The 22,886-nt window shown below is 53.7% G+C and overlaps 1 protein-coding gene across 1 annotated transcript; it reads left to right on the top strand.

The window, feature by feature from the left end:
* The first annotated feature begins 6 nt into the window (after positions 1-6).
* On the top strand, positions 7-22,514 carry LOC105501634 (chromosome unknown open reading frame, human C10orf54). Its single transcript, XM_011927654.1, has 7 exons — positions 7-183; positions 11,482-11,910; positions 12,583-12,639; positions 17,628-17,735; positions 20,039-20,066; positions 21,175-21,368; positions 21,544-22,514. The coding sequence occupies exons 1-7, from the start codon at positions 102-104 to the stop codon at positions 21,579-21,581; spliced, it is 936 nt and encodes a 311-aa protein (XP_011783044.1). The 5' UTR covers positions 7-101; the 3' UTR covers positions 21,582-22,514.
* The last annotated feature ends 372 nt before the right edge of the window (positions 22,515-22,886 follow it).

Below are 22,886 nucleotides of genomic sequence, written 5' to 3'. Positions count from 1 at the left end.
GCTCGCACTCGCTCTCACTCACTCGCGGGAGGCTTCCCCGCGCCGGCGGCGTCCCGCCCGCTCCCCGGCACCAGAAGTTCCTCTGCGCGTCTAACGGAGACATGGGCGTCCCCACGGCCCCGGAGGCCGGCTGCTGGCGCTGGGGATCCCTACTCTTCGCCCTCTTCCTGGCTGCGTCCCTAGGTAAGGTCGGGGGAGGCGGGGCGCTGGGGAAGAGCTGGGAGAAGACAGCAGACTGGAGTGGGAACTGTGGGATGGGGGCGTCCTGGGATCCCTCTCAGCCTGTGTGACCGTGCACCCCACTCCACCCACCGTCCAGAGGCTGCTGGGACCACTGGGCAGGGTGCAGTGGCAACTGTGCCAAGTGTCCCAGCTAGGCATCCGGCACATCTGCATGCTCTGATAGCTGCCCAAGTGGCAGGCAGGGCTGTCCCCTGAGGGCTGCCTGTCCAGCCCTTCCTGCCCAGAGAGCCCCAGGCACAGGTAGCTTCTGCAGAGAAGGAGAGGCACAGGGTGGGGGTGGTCAGTGTGTTCTGGTGGATGTCACCGGCTTTTGACAGCTGGCATCTTTTTGCCCCTCTAGTCTCAGGGCTCTAGTGTTGCAGAGGACACAGAGGGCGTGGTATGCTCTGCCCTGGTGAAACCCCTGGCTGAACCTTGGTGGGCACTGGTCACGGTGGGCCCACTTTCAGACACAGAGGCAACACTGCCCACCTGGTCCCGATTCTAAGGGTCTGATAGCCCAGGAATAAGTGGTCAGCTGATTCCTGCCATCCTAGCAAGGCTGCCACTCAGGGACCAATGTGGGGTACTGGGGAGGAAGTGGGACACTCTTCAGCTCAGCCACGAGCCCCTTCTAGGTCCCTGGATAACTTACAGCATCTCTGGTCTCAGTTTCCTCAGCTCAAACACAGAAGCCCGCACAGGGAAACACCACTTTCCCCTTCCAAAGTCCAGACTGTCAGCATGTTCAGATAGTATCCTAGCCTGAACACAGGGGTTCCTGGGCTGGGGGCAGAGGCCCTGGTACCCATGGCCTGGTTGCCTGGTTCTTGCCTGCTCAGAGCTGAAGAGGCTGGATTTCTTCAAAGAGTCTGTGGAACCAAACTTTATGGGGAGGACCTAGGGAAAGTATGAGTCATGCAGGGACTCGGAGGGAGGCAGGAGGGAGGTGGAGGGCTTGGCAGAGGGAACCAATGGGCGGGATGGAACAGAAGGAGAGGGTGATGGGATAAGAGGGAGAGGAGGAGGCTGAACCTGGAAGATACCTCAGCAACCTGGGTGCCCACAGGCTGCCGGCTATCTCAGCCCTTGGAGGCTGGCCTGGGCCTCTGAGGAGGAGGAAGGCTCCACATGTCACAGGCACAGCTGCCTAAGCCCTAGGGTGGATGCTCCTCAAGGTGACAATCAGAGGGAAGAGGAGAACGGGAGGTGGAGTGGACAGTCTCAGCACCAAGGCCACGGCTTACGGCAGGGCATGGCTTCCAGAAGGAACAGGGGACGGTGGCAGGCAGGCAAGTCAGCATCCCACCTGTCATGGGCCACCTGCCCTGCCCTGCCCTGTCCTCCCAGGCGACCCTTCCTGCTTTCTTGCCCACTTCCTGCCCTCACTTGGCTGGGCTGCCCTCTGTTCAGCGGCCCCAATTTGAGAAACAGTTCTAGAGATCCAGGGCATAGGGACCCAGCTTGCAGAACACCCAGTAGCAGAGAGGCCCCAAGAGGGGCTCGGGACACCTTCCCCTGTATTGCTTATATGGCCAGGGGCCTTTACTTCCAGAGGTCTTGGCTACTCAAACAACATGGTACACCAAAGAGCCATCTCTTCCTGGGCCCAGCACAGGGAGATGATTTAGGCTGGCTGCAGCTTTCCACTGAAAGGAATCAGCAGCATTTGAATTGCTCTGGGACCTCAGTATTCTGAACTGTGACATGGACACACTATAATAGATATTCACCCAACTCCCTGGGACGGTGTGCGCTGAGGGGGATAGCGGATGGGCGGCCTGGTTGCAGGCATGGTCAGCAGGATCTGTAAGTTGAGAAGATTGATCAGCAGCCTGCCGAGGTGCTGGGTTGCCCTGGGTGTGCTGCCCAAGGTCAAAGCCTTTATGCCAGGGAAGGTGAGACAGAGTGTCCGGCACCAGCCTGTTCTGCAGCTCTTGGGTTTGGGCCAGCACTGAGGAGAATGGTAGTAATGAATGTGGTGTTCAGAAGCCCAGGAAACACCAGAGATACTCCTTTCCTGGGCCTGACTCAGGGTGAGATGGGTGGAGGGGTACACTTTGGGTCCAGGACCCAGCAGATCTCAAGGGTGGCAGAGCCTCTTCTTCCCCACAGACATTCCCAGGACCTGAGGCAGTTACTGTCCTTGCCCTGTCCTCATGGGTTGACTCAGGAGTCCCAACCTCTGGGATGAGCACATTTAAGTTCATAGAGGTGCACTGGGGTTAGGGACGAGAGACCCCATCTTCCCCTTCACAGCAAACCAGGCTGCAGGGCCTTGTTGAGTAACCCAGTGCTGCAAGCCTCTGACACAGCAATGGTCAGCTCTTAGGAAATCCACAACCCACTGCCCAGAGGCTCTGGAGTAGAGAGGAACAGACTTGAGGCCAGTCCCTTGCATGAGGGGGCATCTACCCAATGCCAGGGACACCCAAGGGCCAGCAATACTGGGAGCCTCTTGCTGAGCTGTACTGGTTGTTCGTGTTTCCTCCCAAGCAGGGCAAAGGTTCTGCTGAGGTCTGACCTTCCTGGGAGAGGGTGATCCAGGCAGGAGTGTGCTGCTGAGATGCTAAAGGGGCCACCTCCCTATCCACACACAGTGTTTGGGGTCTTAGGCCTGAGCAGATGAAAGGAAGAAAGAGATCCTCAGTGACGATCCATTGGCAGTGAGTGAGCCCCACATACCAAGCTTGAGGCCCCAGGCTTTAGCCAACCAATGATCCAGGGTCAGTCTGGTCTCCCAGGGGAGGGTGGGCCAGGGATCAGCACTGTGGCTCCCAGTGGCCCCACAGATGCCCTTAGCAGCAGTCCCAGCATGCCTGTGTATGGCGAAGCCAGGGACTTGTACGCTAGGGCTTCCGTACAACCCCTTGCTTAACTCTTGGGCTTTGCGAGTCACTCAGACCTAGGCTTAAATCCCAAGATGGCCATTTACTGCTCTGTGATATTGGACAAGTTATTCAGTATCCCTGAGCAGGTTCCCCTACCTCTAAAACGGGGATGATGATAACACTTCCCTTGGAGGGCTACTGTGAAGAGCCAATGAACGAACACTTAACACAGAACCCGGCTGCTCGTGAATACTGTGTAATGTTATGGGATTTCTTGGCTTCTGCAGGCCACATGCCACTGGTTTTCCATCTAAGGTCCTTGCTCCCTACAGGGCCTTATGGAGTGCCCAGGGCCTGGGAAGGCATTGGTGAGCTTCACTGGGACTAGATTCTCCAAAACCTGGAGTGTGAAGGGTGCATGGGCTGCATCCAGCTACCTGTGAGCCCCGATGGGTCCTCACAGTCTGAAATGCCCGTGGAGGTGCCTGCAGGTTCTCCTCTTAAAGTTGTCTGGAGATGGGGGCATTGAAGGCAAGCCTGGTCCTGGGTTTGCTTATCTCGGTGGGATCTTTCTTACATTTGATTCTTTTACATTCAGTCCATTCACTTTGGCTGGCTATCCCCAAAGACAAAAACAGTGGCCACCATCTTGCTCATGAATGAGTAATCCAGTAATGAGGTTGCTCTGCTACTTACCAAGCCAAGCAAGCCCATTCCTTTAGCCTTTCTGCATAGGATCTTATTTCCCATGGGGACCTGGGGTCAAACCCTGCCTCTGCTGTTCACTCATCATGGGAACACAAACACACACTTCCCCTTTGTCTGCGCAATGGACAGGTTGGGTGACATGGTCTCAGTGAGGCTGACCACCCTCCTCTGAAGGGTAATTCCACACCAGTGTTTCCCTAGCTGCAGTCATTTGCTTATCACCTTTGTGATCTCTGCAGTGTCTGCCTTTCATAATATTTAGTTATTTTTTCTTTAAATCTACTCATTCTTTTATTTGCGTATGTAGATTTTTAAAAGGAAACTTTTTATCGCTGTCATTAGTGGAAAGCCAGTATCACTTGTCATAAATAGAACAAAACCATAAAAGTACGTAACAGGAAAACCATGTAAGGGTATTAAATTCTAGTTGGAAACTTTAACCTGGGAAGGCTCTGAGTCTGAAAACTGCTGTTTTCCCTTGCAAAAAATTAAAATAAAATAAAATTTTAAAAGAAAAGGAGATTAGCAAGTGAGAGAGAGATGTTTTAGAGACATATTAGCATCAAACTGGGCCTTTCTCTTTGATGTAATCAGGACTGAAATAATTGAAAAGGGAATAACCTCTTCTATATATGATTCAATGTTATTTAATGTAAAACCAAAAGTAAAACTATGTGGTAGACGTGGCCAGGCAAGCTGGGCTTTCATTGGTCATGACATTTGTCCGTCTTCAGGAAGGAGGTGGGGCCTCCAGTCAGTCCCCAGCTACCTCTAGTCTCTAGAGAGTATTCAGATGGCACCAGACCTCCAGAGGCTGACTACCTGGGTTCAGATCCCGGCACCATCACTTATTAGTTGTAAGGCCGTGGGCAAGATACTAATCTCTCTGTGCTTCCGTTTTCTCATCTGTAGAATGGAGATGATACTAGTACCTACCTCATAGGGTGGAAGGATTACATAAACTAATCCATGTAAACAGTGTTTAGAATGAGGCAGGGCACGGTGGCTCATGCCTGTAATCCCAGCACTTTGGGAGGCTGAGGTGTGAGGATCTCTTGAAGCCAGGAGACCAGCCTGGACAGCATAACGAGACCCCATTGCTATGAAAAATTTAAAAATTAGCTGGGCATAGTGGCATGTGTCTGTAGTCCTAGCTACTTGGGAGGCAGGGGTGGGAGGATAGCTTGAGCCCACAAGTGTGAGGTTACCGTGGGCTATGATCTCGTTGTCACTGCATTCCAGCCTGAGTGAAGAGCAAGACCCTAGCTCTCTAAAGAAAACCTACCAAACAGCCAGGCACAGTGGCTCATGCCTGTAATCCCAGCACATGGGGAGGATGAGGTGGGTGGATCACATGAGGTCAGGAGTTCAAGACCAGCCTGGCCAACATGGTGAAACCCCGTCTCTACTAAAAATACAAAAATTAGCCGGGCGTGGTGGCGGCGCCTGTAGTCCCAGCTACTCGGGAGGCTGAGGCAGGAGAGTTGCTTCAACCTGGGAGGCGGAGGTTGCAGTGAGCCGAGATTGCACCACTGCACTCCAGCCTGGGCAACAGAGTGAGACTCTGTCTCAAACAACAACAACAATAAACCCAAACAAACAAACAAGTACTTAGAATGATGCCTGGTACAGAATAGTAGGGGGCAAAAAGACTTGAGATGGACCCTGAGGACATCTTCACGGCACAGGAGCATGAGGGTGGCTGGCTGGAGCTGGGAGCCTGGCCTGCACACAGTCCTCCTCCAAAAGGGCCTGGGGAGTCTGGGAGGGGTTCATCCACAGAAGCATCCACAGGCCAGGACCTCTGGCCAGCTGTCTAGGCCCTCCCCGGGGAGGCATGCTAGCCTCCAGCCCCAGCCCCGGATGCACGGACGCTTTCCCAAGGTGCTGGAAGTGCCGCTTCCTTCAATAGAGCCTGGCTTCCCCTTCCCAGCCCCCTTGGTCTGATGTGAATGGACACTTCCTGTGGGGCCAGGTATCAATAAACACATCTGAGATGCCCTTTGTCCTCACTGGCCAGAAAGCCCCAGGGCAGACTTGCTGGCTTCAGGCCCTCAGCCTTTGCCTTGCCACGCCTCCTTTCTTAGCCTTGGCAGACCCAGCCTGATTGATCCATGCCTCTGTTTCCCTCTGCATCTTGATAAAAGACAGAACACAGCCCCAGCCCCAGCCTGTGGACTATCCTGGGGGATGGGGCCTGGCGGGGAGCTAGAACCAGGTCCCATTCTCTTTGGGATGTCCTGTGAGACCAAGGACGAGACATTTTGCATCTAGTGCGGGGCCAGCCACAGCAATCAATTAATAACTGTTTACTTGACAACCCCTAGCAGCTGGTCAGAGTTCAGCTGTTTGGGTGGGGCCTCCTAGGCGCGACTAACGAAGCTTGGGTCCCACCTCCAAAGGCTGGGGTGTTGCCTTGGTGACTGTGGGCTAAGCTCACGCCCCGTCATGAAAAACACACAGGCCTGTCCACACCCACACACACCCATCCCGTGCACACTCACAGGGGTCACCCGGGGCCTGCTGGGTGGAGAGAGGTGAAGGTCACAAAAACTGATATTCTGAGAAGATGCCAACAAGAGCTCCTTTCCCTTGTACTAGGACAGGAACATCTGAGGGTGCTACAGCTAGAAATCACAGGCCCAGGCCCAGGCCCAAGTTCTGAGCAGATGCCCCTGATGGAACTCTGCATCCCCACAGCCTCCCTGCCTGGGCCTGGCCCTGGCCCATGTTAGGACCTTGGTAAATATTTGCGGAATGAAAGAATGATGTTTTCAGCTTGGGTCTGAGGCAGAGCAGGAGTGTTGCACGGAGGGCCTGGAGGTCAATGCACGGTCAGTTCATTCTTTCTAAATAGCTGAAGGATGAGGCACCAACCGTGCCTGCCCACTGGAGAGTTCTGGAGAGGTGGGGGCTCTTCCTGTCTGCAGTGCTGGCCTGTCCAAGGTGTGAATCTCAGCTCAGTCACGCAGGGCTGTGTGGCCTTGGGCAAGTCACTTCTCTGAGTCTGTTTCCTCATCTTTAAAGTGGGGATGATACCACCCATGTCGGGGGTGTTATGAGAATTAAATGTGACAGGTATAAGATGCTCAGCAAGTGCCTACACATAACACATGGTCATAAGACAGCTCTTCCCTCCTGGCCACAGGATTTTAGAGCTGGAGGGGGCCTCGGAACATGGGACAGCCCTCAGGTTGAGATGAAGAAAGGGAAGCTCAGAGAAGGGTAGGACCTGCCCAGGGGCACACAATGAGGGCACAACTAAGTGGACACTGAGGCCCCAGGACCTTGCAATCCAAGCGAGAGTTTTACTCTTGAGACTCAGGCTTTCCCAGGTTCATGGCACTCTTCCTCTAGGTGGCCCTGCCTCCTTACCTAGTGGCAGGTGGCGAGTGGGGGTCCGGGGGCACTGGGTCTTGACAGCACCATAGCAACCAGACGGTTCCCGCCTGGCACATGCTCTCAGGCCCAGGCCCCAGGTCATTTTCCTGTCCCACATGCTCTTGGCCACCCTGGAGCCAGGGGCCTTCCTCCCCACCCACTTTCCCCGGTCTCCGACAATGACCCAGGTGTCTGAAAGGATCTGTTCCTGACAATAAGCAACATCCTCTCGCCAAAGAATTGTAATTTTAGCCGGGCTGAACAGCTCCCCTGACAACACACGTGCATGTGCGCAGATGTGGAGTCCGCAGGGCGCGTGCAGGCCCCTCCGCACACTGCACTGCCCCTCTCCCCAGTACCATGCCTTCGAGTGTCCTCCTGAGGACAGGCTGCCATGCGCCTTGTCCCAGCTGGAGTCTCAGACACAGTAAAGGGGGTGTTTTCTGGCCTTCCCTCCCTCCCCAGGACAAACCCCCATGGATCCTTGTTTTGTCCTGTCTCTCTGGTTTGTCCTGGACCCTCTCCCGTCTGGCCCACTTGCTTGAAACTGGGCATCCTCCCCTGCTCCCCAAACTTGAATCCTAGGGCAGCCTCTCCTTTTTTCTAAAAGGGGAACAACTCCTTTGGGACCTGTGGGATGGGTGGCCAGTGTGTGAGGGGTGGGGAGGTGTGGGGGATTGAGCAATGCCCCCTCTACAGCACTCCCTGAACCCTGCGTTCTCTCTGATGCACCCACCCCCATCCTCCGTGCATCTCAAGGAAGTTGCCTCCAGGGGAGAACATACCTTCCCCACTGCTGCGGGTGCTATGGGTACAATCCTGGGGTCATTAACCCCATTGCTTAGACCCTGAGCCTGGTGCCCTGCCCCACCTTGTTCACAGGGATACTCAGGCCAACAACCACGCTAGCCCTGCTTGTCCACACCTCTGTCCACTTGAGGGCCCCCAACCCCACCCAGCTCAGCTTTGGCCGCCAGCTCTACTCTACCTGCCCTGCCCTACCCACCCCTGGCCTGCAGCCCTGTGTCTGCTGAGCCAGCCCTTCAGCCAGCCCCCAAGATGTGTGTCCTGGTGGTAAATAGTACCATAACTAAAGCTGGAGCTGAATTCAGCTCCCAGCCGTGGGGTGGCTCTGGGGTAGGAGGCAATGTCAGACAAAGGGAGAAAGGGGCAGAAGCTGGGAGAGGTGCTGGTCAGACCTGCCACATGGCCTGCTGGGGAAAGGGGCAGCACAAGACCCACTCTTGGGGCGGGTTTTGGTTCTTCCTGGGAAGAACCAAGTGGGAGAGCCCTTTCCCTAGGTCCTCCTCACTTCTGTTTCCTGGCAGGGCCATGGTTTTGCAGCCACACCCACCCCACTTAGGTGTGAAGGGGAAGTCCAGGCCAGCACGGACAAAACCAGGGGCACAGCCAAGCTTCCTGGGGCTCCTTTTCCATTGAGCCTGCTGCAGGGGTAAGGGCAATGGGTTAGCAGTCAGAGGAGAGTTGGCTACTCCCTGCACTGCCAGCCAGGCTTCCCCTGGGGACCCTGGGTGGATCATCTCCTCTCTTGAGTCTGTGGGTCAGATTTGTAGCATACTGGGTTTGGGCAGTAGAGTCCCATGCCAGCTAGCCCAAGGAGCCACACTCATTCATCACAAACTCAAATGTCCATAGGGCCAAGAAACCACGGTGACAGAGTGAAGCAGGTCAGGTGGAATTATTAGGGAGTAGTACGGACTGTGGTGAATTGGAGTGCCGATGTCCCCCAAAAGCTGCTACTGAGCTCCAGCTGACAGTTGCCCCATGGGAAAGCTGGTTTAGCGTTATCTTCTGATTTTCTAAGGAGAGCTGGAAGTCAGAATTTTCATGTCAAATTCCTGGTTTTTAAATGTTGCCATCTCAAGAAGATTAAAAAAGATCTTGAGGATCCAATGAAATACGTGTGAAGGCTGGATGTGGCCTGTAGGCTTCCAGTTTCTGGACTTTTTTCATCAGTGTAGTGTCTACATGCCTGAGTTTAATTCTGGCTCTAGCACTTGCTTGCTGTGTGATCATCAGTGAGTTACATAAGTTCTCTGTGCCTTAGTTTCTTCATCAGTGAAATGGGAATAAAAGCAATACCTTATATCATTGTTAGATAAGCCCACGAAACCCTCAGCATAGTGCACAACACATGCTATGTCTTCTTACTACGGTTCTACCTAGATCCTGCACCACTTGAGGTCCCCCATGCTCCAGGCTTTGAGTTCATATCTTTTGGAACTCTGGAACTTCAGTCCAACCACTTTCCCTTTCTGGGTGTCTGTGTTTCTGCCTGAAAAGGAGACCTGTATCTTGCCAAAGAAGTTCTGAAATCTCTGCTCACCCTGACAATGACTCTAAAAATCTGGGGCTCCCAGACTTGGCTCTCTGCCTAAAACTCCACTCCTCCAGACATGCCGTTTGGGGCTTTGCTGCCTTTGGAGACTCTCCTTTAAACACAAGCCACCCAGGATCGGATCACAAGTTGTTATCAGTCATTCACACCTTAGCAGGGAAGACTTTAAAGCTGGCTTCTCCATCCCACTGTGCTTCTCACTCCTAGGAGGCGCTTCTTGACTTGCTGAATGAATTAGAGACCTGTCTAGCTCCCAAAGACCAAGCACCGACTACTCGCATGGCACTTACAGAACACTTCATGTGAATTATTACTAACCCTTGCCTCAACTCTGCCAGGGAAATGTTTTCATTTCTGGGTAAAACATCTGTGAGTGAGGAGTCGGGGCTCAGCGTCTAAGTGGCTCACAGCTACTGGTCCAATGCAGGCTGGCCAACTCCAGAAGCCCCACCAGGCTGCCTCTCTCTTGACTGGACAAGGCTTTCAGCTCTTCCAGTGGGTCTCAGCCTGCCGCCAAAGGTCCTGGGCTCTAAGGGCAGGGAAGGGGCATCTGAAGGAGGATGTGGTGTTATCTTGGCTCTGGGCAATGCCCCTGGCCGGGGCAATGAAAAGGACGTATCAGTTTGGATTCTGTACATAGTTCTAACCCTCCTTCCTTCTCTACTAGACCCACGACAGCCTGACATGCCATTTAAAATAAAAATACCACTGGCCAGGCGTGGTGGGTCACACTTGTAATCTCAAGACTTTGAGAGGCCGGGGCAGGAGAATTGCTTGAAGCCAGGAGTTCAAGGCTAGCCTGGGCAACAGAGGGAGACCCCCGTCTCAAAAACAAATAAATAAAAAAAAATAAAAATAACACTAACGTATAATAATTGTAGGTATCCCTCAGAGATCTGCAGAGGGCATTAGAGCTCACATCTTGTGTTCTCGTCTTTCCCTCATCTAGTCCTCTCACAACCCTGCATTGTAGCCAATAGTTTTCTCACTGCACAGATGAGGAAACCGAGGCTCATACAGTTAGAAACACGGCCTCTAGCCCATATTCTGTTTTCAAAAGCTCATGCTTTTGAGGGTCAACCCGATTAAATGCCGGAGGATTGGGATAAGGCAAAGTGGACCAGGGAATTGCTTCATTTGCTTGGTGGAAAACAAACAAACAAAACTAGACAATTTTCTAACATTGGCTGGGAGGAAGTGCATGGATGAGATGACCTTTCACGTCTTCTCTGTCCCGGTCCCTCAGACACTGGATTTTCCCATTTTCACACTACCTTGCTTAGGACACCCTTTCTGCTGGCTGAAATCCTATCTATGCACCAAGTCCAAAGACCCTCCCTCCTTCAGGAAGTCCCTGACTGTCCCCAGAAGGCTGTTTCCTCCCTCCTCCAAGTGACCTGAGGGCTGGCACTGGATTGCCTTTGCCATGGGGTTCTACTCTTGAGAATGCAGGCGTCGTCTGCTCAAGGGGAGGCCATGCATTCAGCATGCAGGTGAGATGCAGCACCTGGCCCAGGCCTTGCACAGGCGGGTGCTCTCTTAGTGCTCCCTGGTGAGGATGGGAAGGCATGTTCAGCCCTAGGTGTAGGAAGGGGCAGAGGTGTTGATGGCCCCTACAGAGCGGCCAAGGACAAGGAGCTGCTGTTCCAAACAGCCTTTCTGCTCCCCAACCTGCCTCCCACCCAACGGGCTGTGCATACACTTTACTGGGAGGAGGGACACACCCGACTGCATTGCTGCCCTCCGAGTCTCTCCCTGCCCTGTCTAGCATCCAAGAGCACCCCTAGTTGGGGAAGCTTCTGTGGCCTAGGATGGAGTGGGGGTCGTGAACAAATGCAGAAGGCAGTCTTAGGGAGGTCAGCTGACATGCCCGGGGCCTGAGGCTGGGAAGTAGCTGAGGCCAAGGTTCTTCTCTGCTCTGGGGGTGCCAGGAGTAGCGCTGGATCAGTCAGGTGACAGGGCTCTCCTCTCTCTGAGCAGGTCCGGTGGCAGCCTTCAAGGTCGCCACGCTGTATTCCCTGTACGTCTGTCCCGAGGGGCAGAACGTCACCCTCACCTGCAGGCTCTTCGGCCCTGTGGACAAAGGGCATGATGTGACCTTCTACAAGACGTGGTACCGCAGCTCGAGGGGTGAGGTGCAGACCTGCTCAGAGCGCCGGCCCATCCGGAACCTCACGTTCCAGGACCTTCACCTGCACCATGGAGGCCACCAGGCTGCCAACACCAGCCATGACCTGGCCCAGCGCCACGGGCTGGAGTCGGCCTCCGACCACCATGGCAACTTCTCCATCACCATGCGCAACCTGACCCTGCTGGACAGCGGCCTCTACTGCTGCCTTGTGGTGGAGATCAGGCACCACCACTCGGAGCACAGGGTCCACGGTGCCATGGAGCTGCAGGTGCAGACAGGTGAGGGCATCCTGCACGTGACAGCCTGGTGTGTGTGTAGGGCTGCCTGTCTGATGGTGTGACCATGCATGACACTGTGCTGGGCGGAGCGTGAGGCTGCATGGGTAACACTGGCACTCCAGGGAGTGTGTGGGTGAGATGGGGTGGTCAAGGGTGTGTAGCGTGTGGGTGTGTTAGCTGGAGTGATGGAGAGGGAGGGTGTACCTGGCTCTGTTTGTGACAGTGAGATTTTTTAATGTGTGAGGCTGTAGGTACCTGGGCTGGGAGTGTGACTGCTCATGGTGACATTGTGGCTACCGTGGGTATAGGCATCAGCGGGACTGCTTGGTGCCCTGGGGCATGACTCAGTGAATGGCTGAATGGCTGTTGGGGAATATGTGTGTGTGTCTGTCTCTCTGTTCAGGTGAGAGTGCAAGGGCCCATGGTTCGGACAGAGGTGTGGGCGCCGGCAGGTATCTACATGCCACTGGGAGTGGCATGAGAATGGGCTGGGTGAGAACATGCCAGGGTGTGTGTGTGGGTGCACATGTGTGCAGGCTGCCACTGGGCCAACACTGCCGAGTAGGCACTAGCGTGAGAACCTGGAGAGGGAGGGGGACACTGGCCTGGACAAGCCTCCCTGGCCTCCTGGGCCTGACACCCACCTAATGGCCCTTCTGTTTGTTCCCACAGGCAAAGATACACCATCCAACTGCGTGGCATACCCATCCTCCTCCCAGGAGAGTGAAAGTAAGGGACCATTCTCTTGCCCCTTTTGGGTTATCTGTTCTCTTCTGTCCCCATCCTGCACCCAGACCCTGTTTGGAACTCTGGCCTTGTCACCCCAAGCCCACAGAAACCCCGGTCCTCCTCCTCCTCTGCTGCTGCACATCCCTTCTGCTTCCTCCTTGGTGCAGTCCCCAGAAGCCCACTCCCCTTCCATCTGCTCTGGAGTCTCTGCTCCTCTTGCCTCTCTGGAGTGGCTGTGCCTTGGCAGTCACCTTTGGCTAGGGAAAGTGCCTCGTAACAGGTACTGGGTGCCCCAGGCAGCTAAGTGCTGCCCTTCCCACCATCCCCCTATGACTTCGGAAGGCTGGGGGTCTAGAATTCAACTACTTCAGATTTCTGTGTTCTGTGTTTCTGTGTTCCTCAGATGTACTCTGTTGTAGGGGAGGGAGGAGGAAGAGGCTAAGGAAGGGGAACAGAACTACCTTTCCTGAGTTCCCACTGTGTGCTGGGCACTGGACTAAGTCCTTTTAAGTATTACTACTTCAGGGAGATATATCTATATGTAATATATATTATATCTATAATATATATTATAGATATATATTATATGTTATATATATTATATATATTACGTATATATGAAATATATAGTATATATATATTTTTGAGACACAGTTTCACTCTGTCACCCAGGCTGGAGTGCAGTGGTGTGATCTGGGCTCACTGTAACTTCTGCTTCCTGGGTTCAAGTGATTCTCCTGCCTCAGCCTCCCGAGTAGCTAGGATGAGATTACAGGCATGCACCACTATGCCTGACTAATTTTTGTATTTTTAGTGGAGACGGGGTTTCACCATGTTGGCCGGGCTGGTCTCAAACTACTGACAAATGATCCAACTGCCTTGGCCTCCCAAAGTGCTGGGATTACAGGCGTGAGCCACCGTGCCTGGCCTCAGGATTTTTTTTTTTTTTTTTTTTGAGAGAGAATCTTGCTCTGTCACTCAGGCTGGAATGCAGTGATACAATCACAGCTCACTGCAGCCTCAAACTTCTGGACGCAAGTGATCTTCCTGGTTCATTCTCCCAAGTAGCTGGGACTATAGGCATGCATCACCATGCCTGATGAATTTTTTAAAATTATTTTTGGGGTTAGGTGTGGTGGCTCATGCCTGTAATCCCAGCACTTTAGGAGGGCAAAGCAGGCAGATCACTTGAGGCCAGGAGTTCGAGACCAGCCTGGTCAACATGGTGAAACCCCGTCTCTACCAAAAATACAAAAATTAGCCAGGCATGGTGGTGTGCGCTTGTAGTCCCAGCCACTTAAGAGACTGAGGCAGGAGAATCGCTTGAACCCAGGAGACGGAGGTTACACTGAGCTGAGATCGCGCCAGTGCACTCCAGCCTGGTGACAGAGCGAGACTCCATCTCAAAAAAACAAAACAAAACAAAAATTTGCCTGGCATGGTGGCGGGCGTCTGTAATCCCAGCTACTCAGGAGGCTGAGATGTGAAAGGTGCTTGAACCTGGGAGGCAGAAGTTGTAGTGAGCCGAGATCACACCACTGCACTCCAGCCTGGGTGTCAGAGCGAGACTCTGTCTCAAAAAACAAAAAAATCACTTTTGGTAGAAATGGACTCTTGCTATGTTGCCCAGGCTGGTCTTGAACTCCTGGGCTCAATTGATCTTCCCACCTTGACTTCCAGAGTGCTGGGATTACAGGCGTGAGCCACCACGCCTAGCCTCAGGGAATTCTTATAAGAACTCTATGAAGCAGGCGTCACCGTCTTCTCTGTATCCATGGGAACAGAGGCCCAGAGATGTATGCTAACTTGCCCAAGCTCACATAGCTCAGGGCAGCATAGCTGGGATCTGGTTGCAGGCCTGCTTAGCTCTGCTTACTCACCTTCTTCTCAGCTTGGGGCTGTGCAGTGGGTAGCAGTTAGCCCCCTGGTGCTTGCTCAGAGAGGTACCCTACATGGTAATGAGGCACTGTTCTAAGGGTGCCTGGCACTGAGAGGTTGGGTGAAAATACCCAGCAGCTTGGAGACAAAACGCAAGGGCACCTCCCTCTTCTGAGTACAGGTCTTGGCTTCCACATCCCTCTACACCCTGTATGTGTCAGGCATCCATTGGGGACCACCCCTGCTAAGCCCTGCAGATACAAAGGCATCCAGGAGGACATGCACGAGGACCTGAGCTGGAATGCGGATCAGCTAAACCAAACCCAACTCAAAGGCTACATTGACTTTTTACTCAGCTACCCTTTTTTCCAACCAACAAACAGGCCAAGAGCAAAATTAGAACACGCATTTTGGTCGGAGCCATGTTGGTCAGGCTGGTCTTGAGCTCCTGGGCTCAAGTGATCTACCCGCCTGGGCTCCCCAAAGTGCTGGGATTACAGGATTGAGCCATTGTGCCCAGCCCCAGTCCCAGCCTCTTAATGTTATCCTTGAGAAGTAAGAGTGTAGCTTGACTGTGAAATAACACAGAAGTACAAGTTGGCCTGAGGTAGGGGAATGAGACTAGAGAAGCTGGTGCCCAAGGAGCCTCCTGCATTGCTGAGGGGCTGTGATTTCTCAGTGAGCTCAGAGAAGGGGGCCAGGCAGCTCATCTCCCTGTGAACTTCTTCCCACCTCCCCAGCGCAGCAGAATGTGCTGTCTGCTTTCACCCAGCTTCCTCCCTGGGAAATCAGGCAGCCCAACCCTCAGCAGCCAAACTCCCTCCTCCACATATCCCCATGGGCTACCAGGCAGGCCCTGGACAAAGGCTGCCTGAGCAGGCCAGGCCCCTCCCATCCCACCCTGCTGTGTCAGGGCCTGGCACACTCGTTAGTGCGGTGTCGGCAGCAACCTCTGCCAGCACCTGATCACCTTCCCAGGATAAGCCTGGCTCTGAATGGTGAGCGAGCATGCCTGCTCTCCCCTGTGAGTGCCAGCCCCAGGCACCGGCCACGCTTGGGGGAAGGGGTGGGGAACTGTGGCGAGGCTGAGCTCTGCAGAGATGCCTGCGGCTTCAGAGAGCAGCTGGATCCACAGACCTGTCCCCAAACCTCTGCGCCCCTCTGCCCCAGAGTCAACTCAGCCCAGGTTGCAAGGAAGCCTCAGACTCTTGAAGTGAAATTAAGTCCTGATCTGATAGAGGGGCCACAGAGGGGAAATCTCCATGTGGGGACAGAAGTTAGGCAGGGATATCTTTGTCTTTGGAGAGCTCACCCTCCAAAGGCAGACAGGGAACAGGCATGAATGGCACCTGGCAAAGCTCACAAAATGTTGCTTAGTAGCCGTCCAGAGGAGACCTGCAAAGCACTAGAAGAGAGTGCTTTGCAACTGGCTTCTCAAATATTGCCCACAATAAGGTCCTTTGATGGGGGTTTTGAAATACTGAGGTGTCTAGGTTATAGAATGTCTTTACTTTCAATATTCCACGTCAAAATGCAGTCTTGCTGAGATCTGCAGGGAACCTGCTGTAATGTGGAGCGGAGCTTGCTTTGTAATTAGCATAGCAACTGTTCCTCTACCAGTGGGTACTTCTAAAGTGCCTGAAAACAGTTTGTTCTCATTTGCGGTATGAACAAACCTCCTGAAAACTTGTTTACACTGTCGAATTGCAGAGCAAAACAAAAACAGCCTTTATTCCCAAACAAATGGCGCAAAGGCAACATTTAGACCACAGCCCATCTACCTCTCAGGGGCGAAGTTGACACTGTGACAAGGCATCCCAGCCCATCTTTTGGCTCTGGGAAAGGCTAAAATTGGGAAGGAAATGCGTTTATGTTGGTTGCGGTTCCGAGGGCACGTCTGTTCCCAGCTAAACTCCTGCAGTCAGCAGATGGCCTGAAATAAATCAAACCTCCCCACGCTGTTGGGACAGCAAAGCGGTACAACCTTTTTGGAGGGCAATTTAGCAATAGCCTAAAAGAAAATGCACATACTCTTTGGCTCAGCACTCTGACCGCTAGGAATTTACTACAGATTTCCTTCCTGAGTGAGCCAGGCTGTGTGCACAAGTTGATTGCTACATTATTAGTTATGCTGAAAATGGAAACAACGTGTTTACCAACAGGGGACTGCTTCAATAAATTTAGCGGGAGCAATGTGATAAAACCCTAAGCAGAATGAGGTAGGTGAGACAGAGAGATGTCCAAGCTGTGCTCAGTGGGAAAAGCATCGTCATATGATCCTGCATCTGTTGTATTTGCAGGGAACATGACTAGGACCACAACACAGAAACCGGCACACGGGGATGATCTCTTCAGAGGGGCTCTTGGTACAAAGGGAGGAGAATATCTGAATATTTTTTTAAACTTGTACTTTTTGTGGTAATTTAGTAAGTTTACAATGGAAAAACATTGGACAAGGATTCACGTTTTTCTAGTTCTCACCTCAGGTGTTTCTCCTGTGACTTGTGTGGCAAGATCAAGGGGTTCCAGAGGCCCCGTCCCAGAGCTAAGGAGTCTCTGGGATGAGTTGGGGCTTTTAAATCTATTATGATAAAACATATATAATGTAAAATTTATTTGCCATTTCAACCATTTTAAGCCTACAGTTCAGTGGCATTAATTACATCCACAATGTGCAACCGTCACCGCTATCTATTTTCAAAACTTTCGCATCACTTAGGCTTCTTTTGACCTTGAGCTCTGTGGCATGGGGTCTGCGAAGGCCCTGCTCTCCCTTTTCAGGGAATAACCTGTAGCCAAGGGTGTTCCAGCTGTCCCTTGTGGGCTGGGATGAGGACTCTGTTCCCTCTCTTGCCTGGAGCCGCCTGAGCTGTAGGTGACTAGTCTTATTTCTGTGTGCTCCAGGTGCATATGGCGGCAGGCACAGGGCTCTCTTTGAAAGGAGAACCCCTTATCTTCCATGCCCCTGCAAGTCGCTGGGGGTCTAGCTGTGGGACTCCGGGGAAAGGCGGGTCTCCCTGCTGCCTGGTCTTCCCTCTTTGGGCCTCAGTTTCCACTTGGGAGGAGCAATGGGAATGGGGCTTCACTTGGCTACCTCTCTGCCCTTTCAGACATCACGGCTGCAGCCCTGGCTACGGGTGCCTGCATCGTAGGAATCCTCTGCCTCCCCCTCATCCTGCTCCTGGTCTACAAGCAAAGGCAGGCAGCCTCCAACCGCCGTGAGTATTCCCACCTGCCTGGGGTGGGTGGACGGTGCAAGTGACCTGCTCCAACTCCCAGCTCAGCGCCTGGGATTAGCAAGGCACGATGCAGGCACGATTCCTTTCCATTTGAGAGTTAGGAGCTGGGCAAAATGGCCGAGAGAAAGGAGGCATGCCATTTCTGGGGACCAAGTGCCCACCAGCCCCTTTGTCTCCCAGGCAGTGCTGGCCCGGCACTCAATACATGTCTTCTGAATGAATGATCATATGGAGTAGCTCAAGTTGCTTTATAAAAACGCTGCCACTCAGAGATCCTTGGGGGACCTGTTTAAGGTATAGGCGTGCTTGTTTTGTAATTAGTAGCAATTGTTGGGACAAAAAATGACCTTTGGAATATCAGAAGTGGAAGGGGTCTTACAGATAACTTAGCTCAACCCTTTCTTTTTCCAGATGAGAAGGCTAAGATCAACGGGGTTACATAACTGGCTGAATGTTACATAACTTAGTAAGTGGCAGAGCCAGGACTCGATCTCAGAGCTTTCAACGCACGCTCTTTCCAGGGAATAGAAGTCCACCACATAATAAAAATGCTCTCACTTATTCCTCATTGCAACTCCAGGAATTTGGTCCTACCATTGTCCCCATTTTACTGATGGGCAAACGGAGGCACGGAGGGGTTCAATAACTTGCCTAAGAAACCACACAGCAAATAAGTGGTGGGGCTGGGCTTTAAGTCATGGGCACAAACATCTTTCACCTCCCACCCTGGCCAGGTGACAGTGCCCCTTGCCTGGTTCCTGACCCCGCCCATGAGTCTTGGTTAGTCTGAGTCCTCCAAGAAGGGGCTAGGGAGCTTTTTGTCCTTGCTTCCCCTCCCTGGCCTCTTCCCCTCTGCCTGGCTACAGAAGTAACTGAGAAAGGATTGCTCTGGCACCAGGTGGCTTTTGGCTCACAACTTATTTCCTGTGGCTGGCCCTTAACAACTTGTCATCCCTCCCTCCCCTCATTCCTGGGGGCTCCCACATGGAGCCCCATAGTGGGTCACTCGGGGGCTATGGCCACCTCACCCTTGCTCTCAGCACTCCCCTATTCCTCTCCTAGAACCCACCACAACCTACCTGCAGGAATACCCCATGGCTGGGGGTGGGTGGGGGCACGTAAAGGGCTTGGAACAGAAGAGCAACCCGGGGCAGCAGGGCAGGGGGAGCAGCATTGCTCCCTGGTGGAAGGCGGGCCGGAGAGCCTGCTCGGGAATGAGGCACTCTCAGGAAGAAAAGGAAAGGGCTTGGAGCCTTGAGGAGGGCAGTTTGCTGGAGAGGCCAACAGGTGTGGATTTCCATCCTGCTTTGGATTGAGCCTCAGTTTCCCCAGCTCTAAAATGGAACCAACAACCCTCACCCCAAAGGGTGGTGCAGAGGATGAGATGAGGGAATACCCGTGTGCACCTGTACGAAGCCTGACCCATGAGTCGGCCGTAAACAATAGCCATGATTCGAATAGATTTCAGGAACTTTTGGGTAACTTCCCTGTGTTTGTTCTGTTGTTGTGCCCCTCCCCCACCATCCGTTTCCCCATCGTAATCAGCAGTAAAGCTCCTTAAAACGAGAAGCATCTGTGGGAGGACGTGGGGTGCTGCATGAAAGAGGGAAGTTGGGGTCACTGCATCTAATTGGTGGCCAGTTTAGGGGGTGGGGTGTCCCAGGGCTGAGGCAAGCGGCAGCAACTTGGATGAGAAGCAGAAAGTAAGTGAAGTGGCTGGGAAGTGATCAGGGACTCACACCTTGTAAGGTTTCCCTGAGAGATGTCCTCTAGAATGCCACCCTATTAGGCAATGTAGGGGATGGGACAGAGAGGACCAGGAGCCCTCTAATTAGGCACTGACCTTAAACAGTAAGTCATGGCTAAAGACCAGAACTTGACAAATGTTCAAACAAGAGACATCAGTTAGCAAATTCAGGAGTTGACCTTTGGTCAGTACTTAAATCTGAAGGTCTGACACTGTGTAAGTCAAGCCATAGGAGAAAGCGCTGGCTGCCTTTGGCCTCTTGATGGCAAATAGTGTTCTTACATGCTTGGAAAATGCAGACAGAGTTTCATTTATCAGTCGTCAAAATGGGCCCCTCGTGGAGGCCCCATCTGCTGGACAGACACGCAAATCACTGCTGGACAGCACCCATGTGAGCAGAAATGGAGTCTGGAGCTGGGCAGGGCCCTCCTGGGCTCGCTCCTGTTCCCTGCAGGGCATCTGCCAGCAGAGGCAGGGATGTTGTATGGGGAAGCCTTCCCTTCCATGACCAGTTTCTCTGTCTGTCTGTCCCTAGGTGCCCAGGAGCTAGTGCGGATGGACAGGTAAGGCCCATGGAGACCTGCTTGAGAAAACTTCCTAGGCCGGCTATCCAGGAAGAGATACTTCTGTGCAGTAGGGGCCCTGTTTAGTCGCCTAGAGCAGCTGGTCAGAAGAGCCTCTGCCATCTTCTGCTGAAGGCTGCACATCCTTGCGGATTGGCTACTCTCCTGTCACCCCCACTCAGCAGGCTGAGCTCTGATTCTGCCCAGATGTGTCGTGCACCCACCTTCGGGTCTCAGTGGTCAGCCTGGGCCAGGATGGGGACAGGGAGGAAGCAGCTGATCTGGCGCAGACAGTGAAACATGCAAAGGACACCCGCGGGCCCAGCCCCAGCCACACCCCTTGAGCTGTGCCTCCTGCCTGCAGAGAACTCCAAGGAGAAAGCTGTCAGACTGCTGCAGGCCACAAGGGCAGAGGCTGAAGGGTCCTAGAGTGGTGCAGCAGGCCGGGTCTAGGGGCAGAGGGGATGGGGACTGTGTATTGGTGTGCTCTGGGCAGGAAGCTGGCATGCAGCCTGGCCTGGAGGATGTGCTCAGGGAACCCGAGTTTCTGCCCCGGTACCTGCAACACCAAACGCAAAGCTCCTCTAGGTGTTTGGAAGGGATGATCTTCACGACAGGTTGAAGGAAGTCCTACTTGCAACCCACCTAGAATCTAAGAGTTGCAGGGGTCTTCAGAAGTTATCCTACTCCCAACTGGGAAGAGAAGAGAACCCCTCCCCTCAGCTCAAGACAGGCTTTGGGGATGTTCGATCCTAATGCCATCAACTCTATTGACCAAAGAGAAACTTGTCCCCAAATTCCTGCGGCTGAAGTCCTGGAAGTGTCTGTGATTTTCGGCTTCCTGGTCGTGCCCAGGGTTGATGGTCAGGGAGGAGTTGGGGTCTGTTCTGGTGGGCCCTGATGCCCTCAGCTCAGGACAGGTGGGCAGGTGCAGCCCATGGCCTTTGCTCTGTGGGCCTGGCTCCTGCCTTCTTGCTTGGAGATGCTGCTGAGGCCTGGGGATAGGGATGTAGGTGAGAGGAAGGGAGGAGAGAAAAGCCGGGGGCAGGGAGGGTAGAGTTCACGCTCCAGACAGCACAGATGACCTTCCATTCTGATTCTGTGGCAGCAACACTCAAGGGATTGAAAACCCTGGCTTTGAGGCCTCGTCACCTGCCCAGGGGATACTGGAGGCCAAAGTCAGGCACCCCCTGTCCTATGTGGCCCAGCGGCAGCCTTCGGAGTCTGGGCGGCATCTGCTTTCAGAGCCCGGCACCCCCCTGTCTCCTCCAGGCCCCGGAGATGTCTTCTTCCCATCCCTGGGTAAGTGTTTCCTGACCTTCACAGCACCATGACCTGTAAGGTCATGACCTCATGGCCTGCAGGGCGTCGGCCTCACTCCCTACCCTCCCTGAAGAGTTCCACAGCCTCATGGAGTGGGCTTGAGGGGTGAGGGACAGAGGAGCCCCCATTCACTTTGCTTCTCCTTTTTTTGCAGACCCTGTTCCTGACTCTCCAAACTTTGAGGTCATCTAGACCAGCTGGGGGACAGTGGGCCATTGTGGCTGAGTTTGGGCAGGTGCATTTGAGCCAGGGCTGGCTCTGTGAGTGGCCTCCTTGGCCTCGGCCCTGGTTCCCTCCCTCCTGCTCTGGGTTCAGATACTGCGACATCTCAGAAGCCCAGACCCTCAACCCCTCTGGATGCTACATGGGGATGCTGGATGGCTAAGCCCCTGTTCCAAGGATTTTGGGGTGCTGAGATTCTCCCCTAGAGACCTGACATTCACCAGCCACAGATGTCAAATGACTTAATCTTAACAAGTCTCAGAATGTCCAGCCCGTCAGCAGTTCTAATTCTGAGACATGAGCCTTGGGATATGGCAGTATCAATGGGACAAGATGGACACTGGGCCACCCTCCCAGGCATGAGACCCAGGGCACTGTGGAGAGACTTGTCCCCCATGGCTGCCTGGGCTCCCCCATCTTGCCTGAGGCTGCTCTTCTGTCAGACTTTCTCTTTGTACCACAGTGGCTCTGGGGCCAGGCCTGCCTGCCCACTGGCCATCGCCACCTTCCCCAGCTGCCTCCTACCAGCAGTTTCTCTGACGATCTGTCAACAGGTTAAGTCAATCTGGGGCTTCCAGTGCCTGCATTCCAGTCCCCAGAGCTCGGTGGTCCCGAAACGGGAAGTACTTATTGGGGCATGGTGGCCACTGTGAGCAAATGGTGTCTTGGGCAATCTGAGGCCAGGCCAAATGTTGCACCACCCACTGGAGATGGTGGTGAGGGAGGTGGGTGGGGCCTTCTGGGAAGGTGAGTGGGGCCCCCCACCCTCCCCATCCTCTACTCCCGCTGCTCAGCCGGGGCCATTGCAAGGGTGCCACACAATGTCTTGTCCACTGTGGGCCACTTCTGAGTGTGAAGCGGGATGCTATTAAAAACTACGTGGGGAAACAGGTGCAAACCCTGTGGATGGATTGTAAGAGCCAGTTTAAATCCGCACTCTGCTGCTCCTCCCCCACCCCACCTTCCACTCCATACAATCTGTGCCTGGCGGAGTCTTCACCGCAGGGCGACTCAGCCAGGTGGGGGTGATGTTCCCATCGCCTGCTTGTGGGCACGCCCTGGATTTGTTTTTATACACATAGGCAAGGGCAGTCCTTTGTGGAATTGTGATTGAAGGATTTTAAAGCAGGGGAGGACAGTGGGGGGCATCTCTGTACACTCTGGGGGTAAAACAGGAAAGGCAGTACCTGAGCATGGGGATAGGTGAGGTGGGGCTGGGCAGACCTCCTGTAGCGTTTAGCAGGATGGGAACCCCAGGGACTGTGGAGGGCGTAG

Source organism: Colobus angolensis, unplaced genomic scaffold (genome assembly GCF_000951035.1).
Source record: "Colobus angolensis palliatus isolate OR3802 unplaced genomic scaffold, Cang.pa_1.0 Scaffold12, whole genome shotgun sequence".
NCBI lineage: Eukaryota > Metazoa > Chordata > Mammalia > Primates > Cercopithecidae > Colobus > Colobus angolensis.
This window is presented reverse-complemented; position numbering and strand designations above follow the sequence as displayed.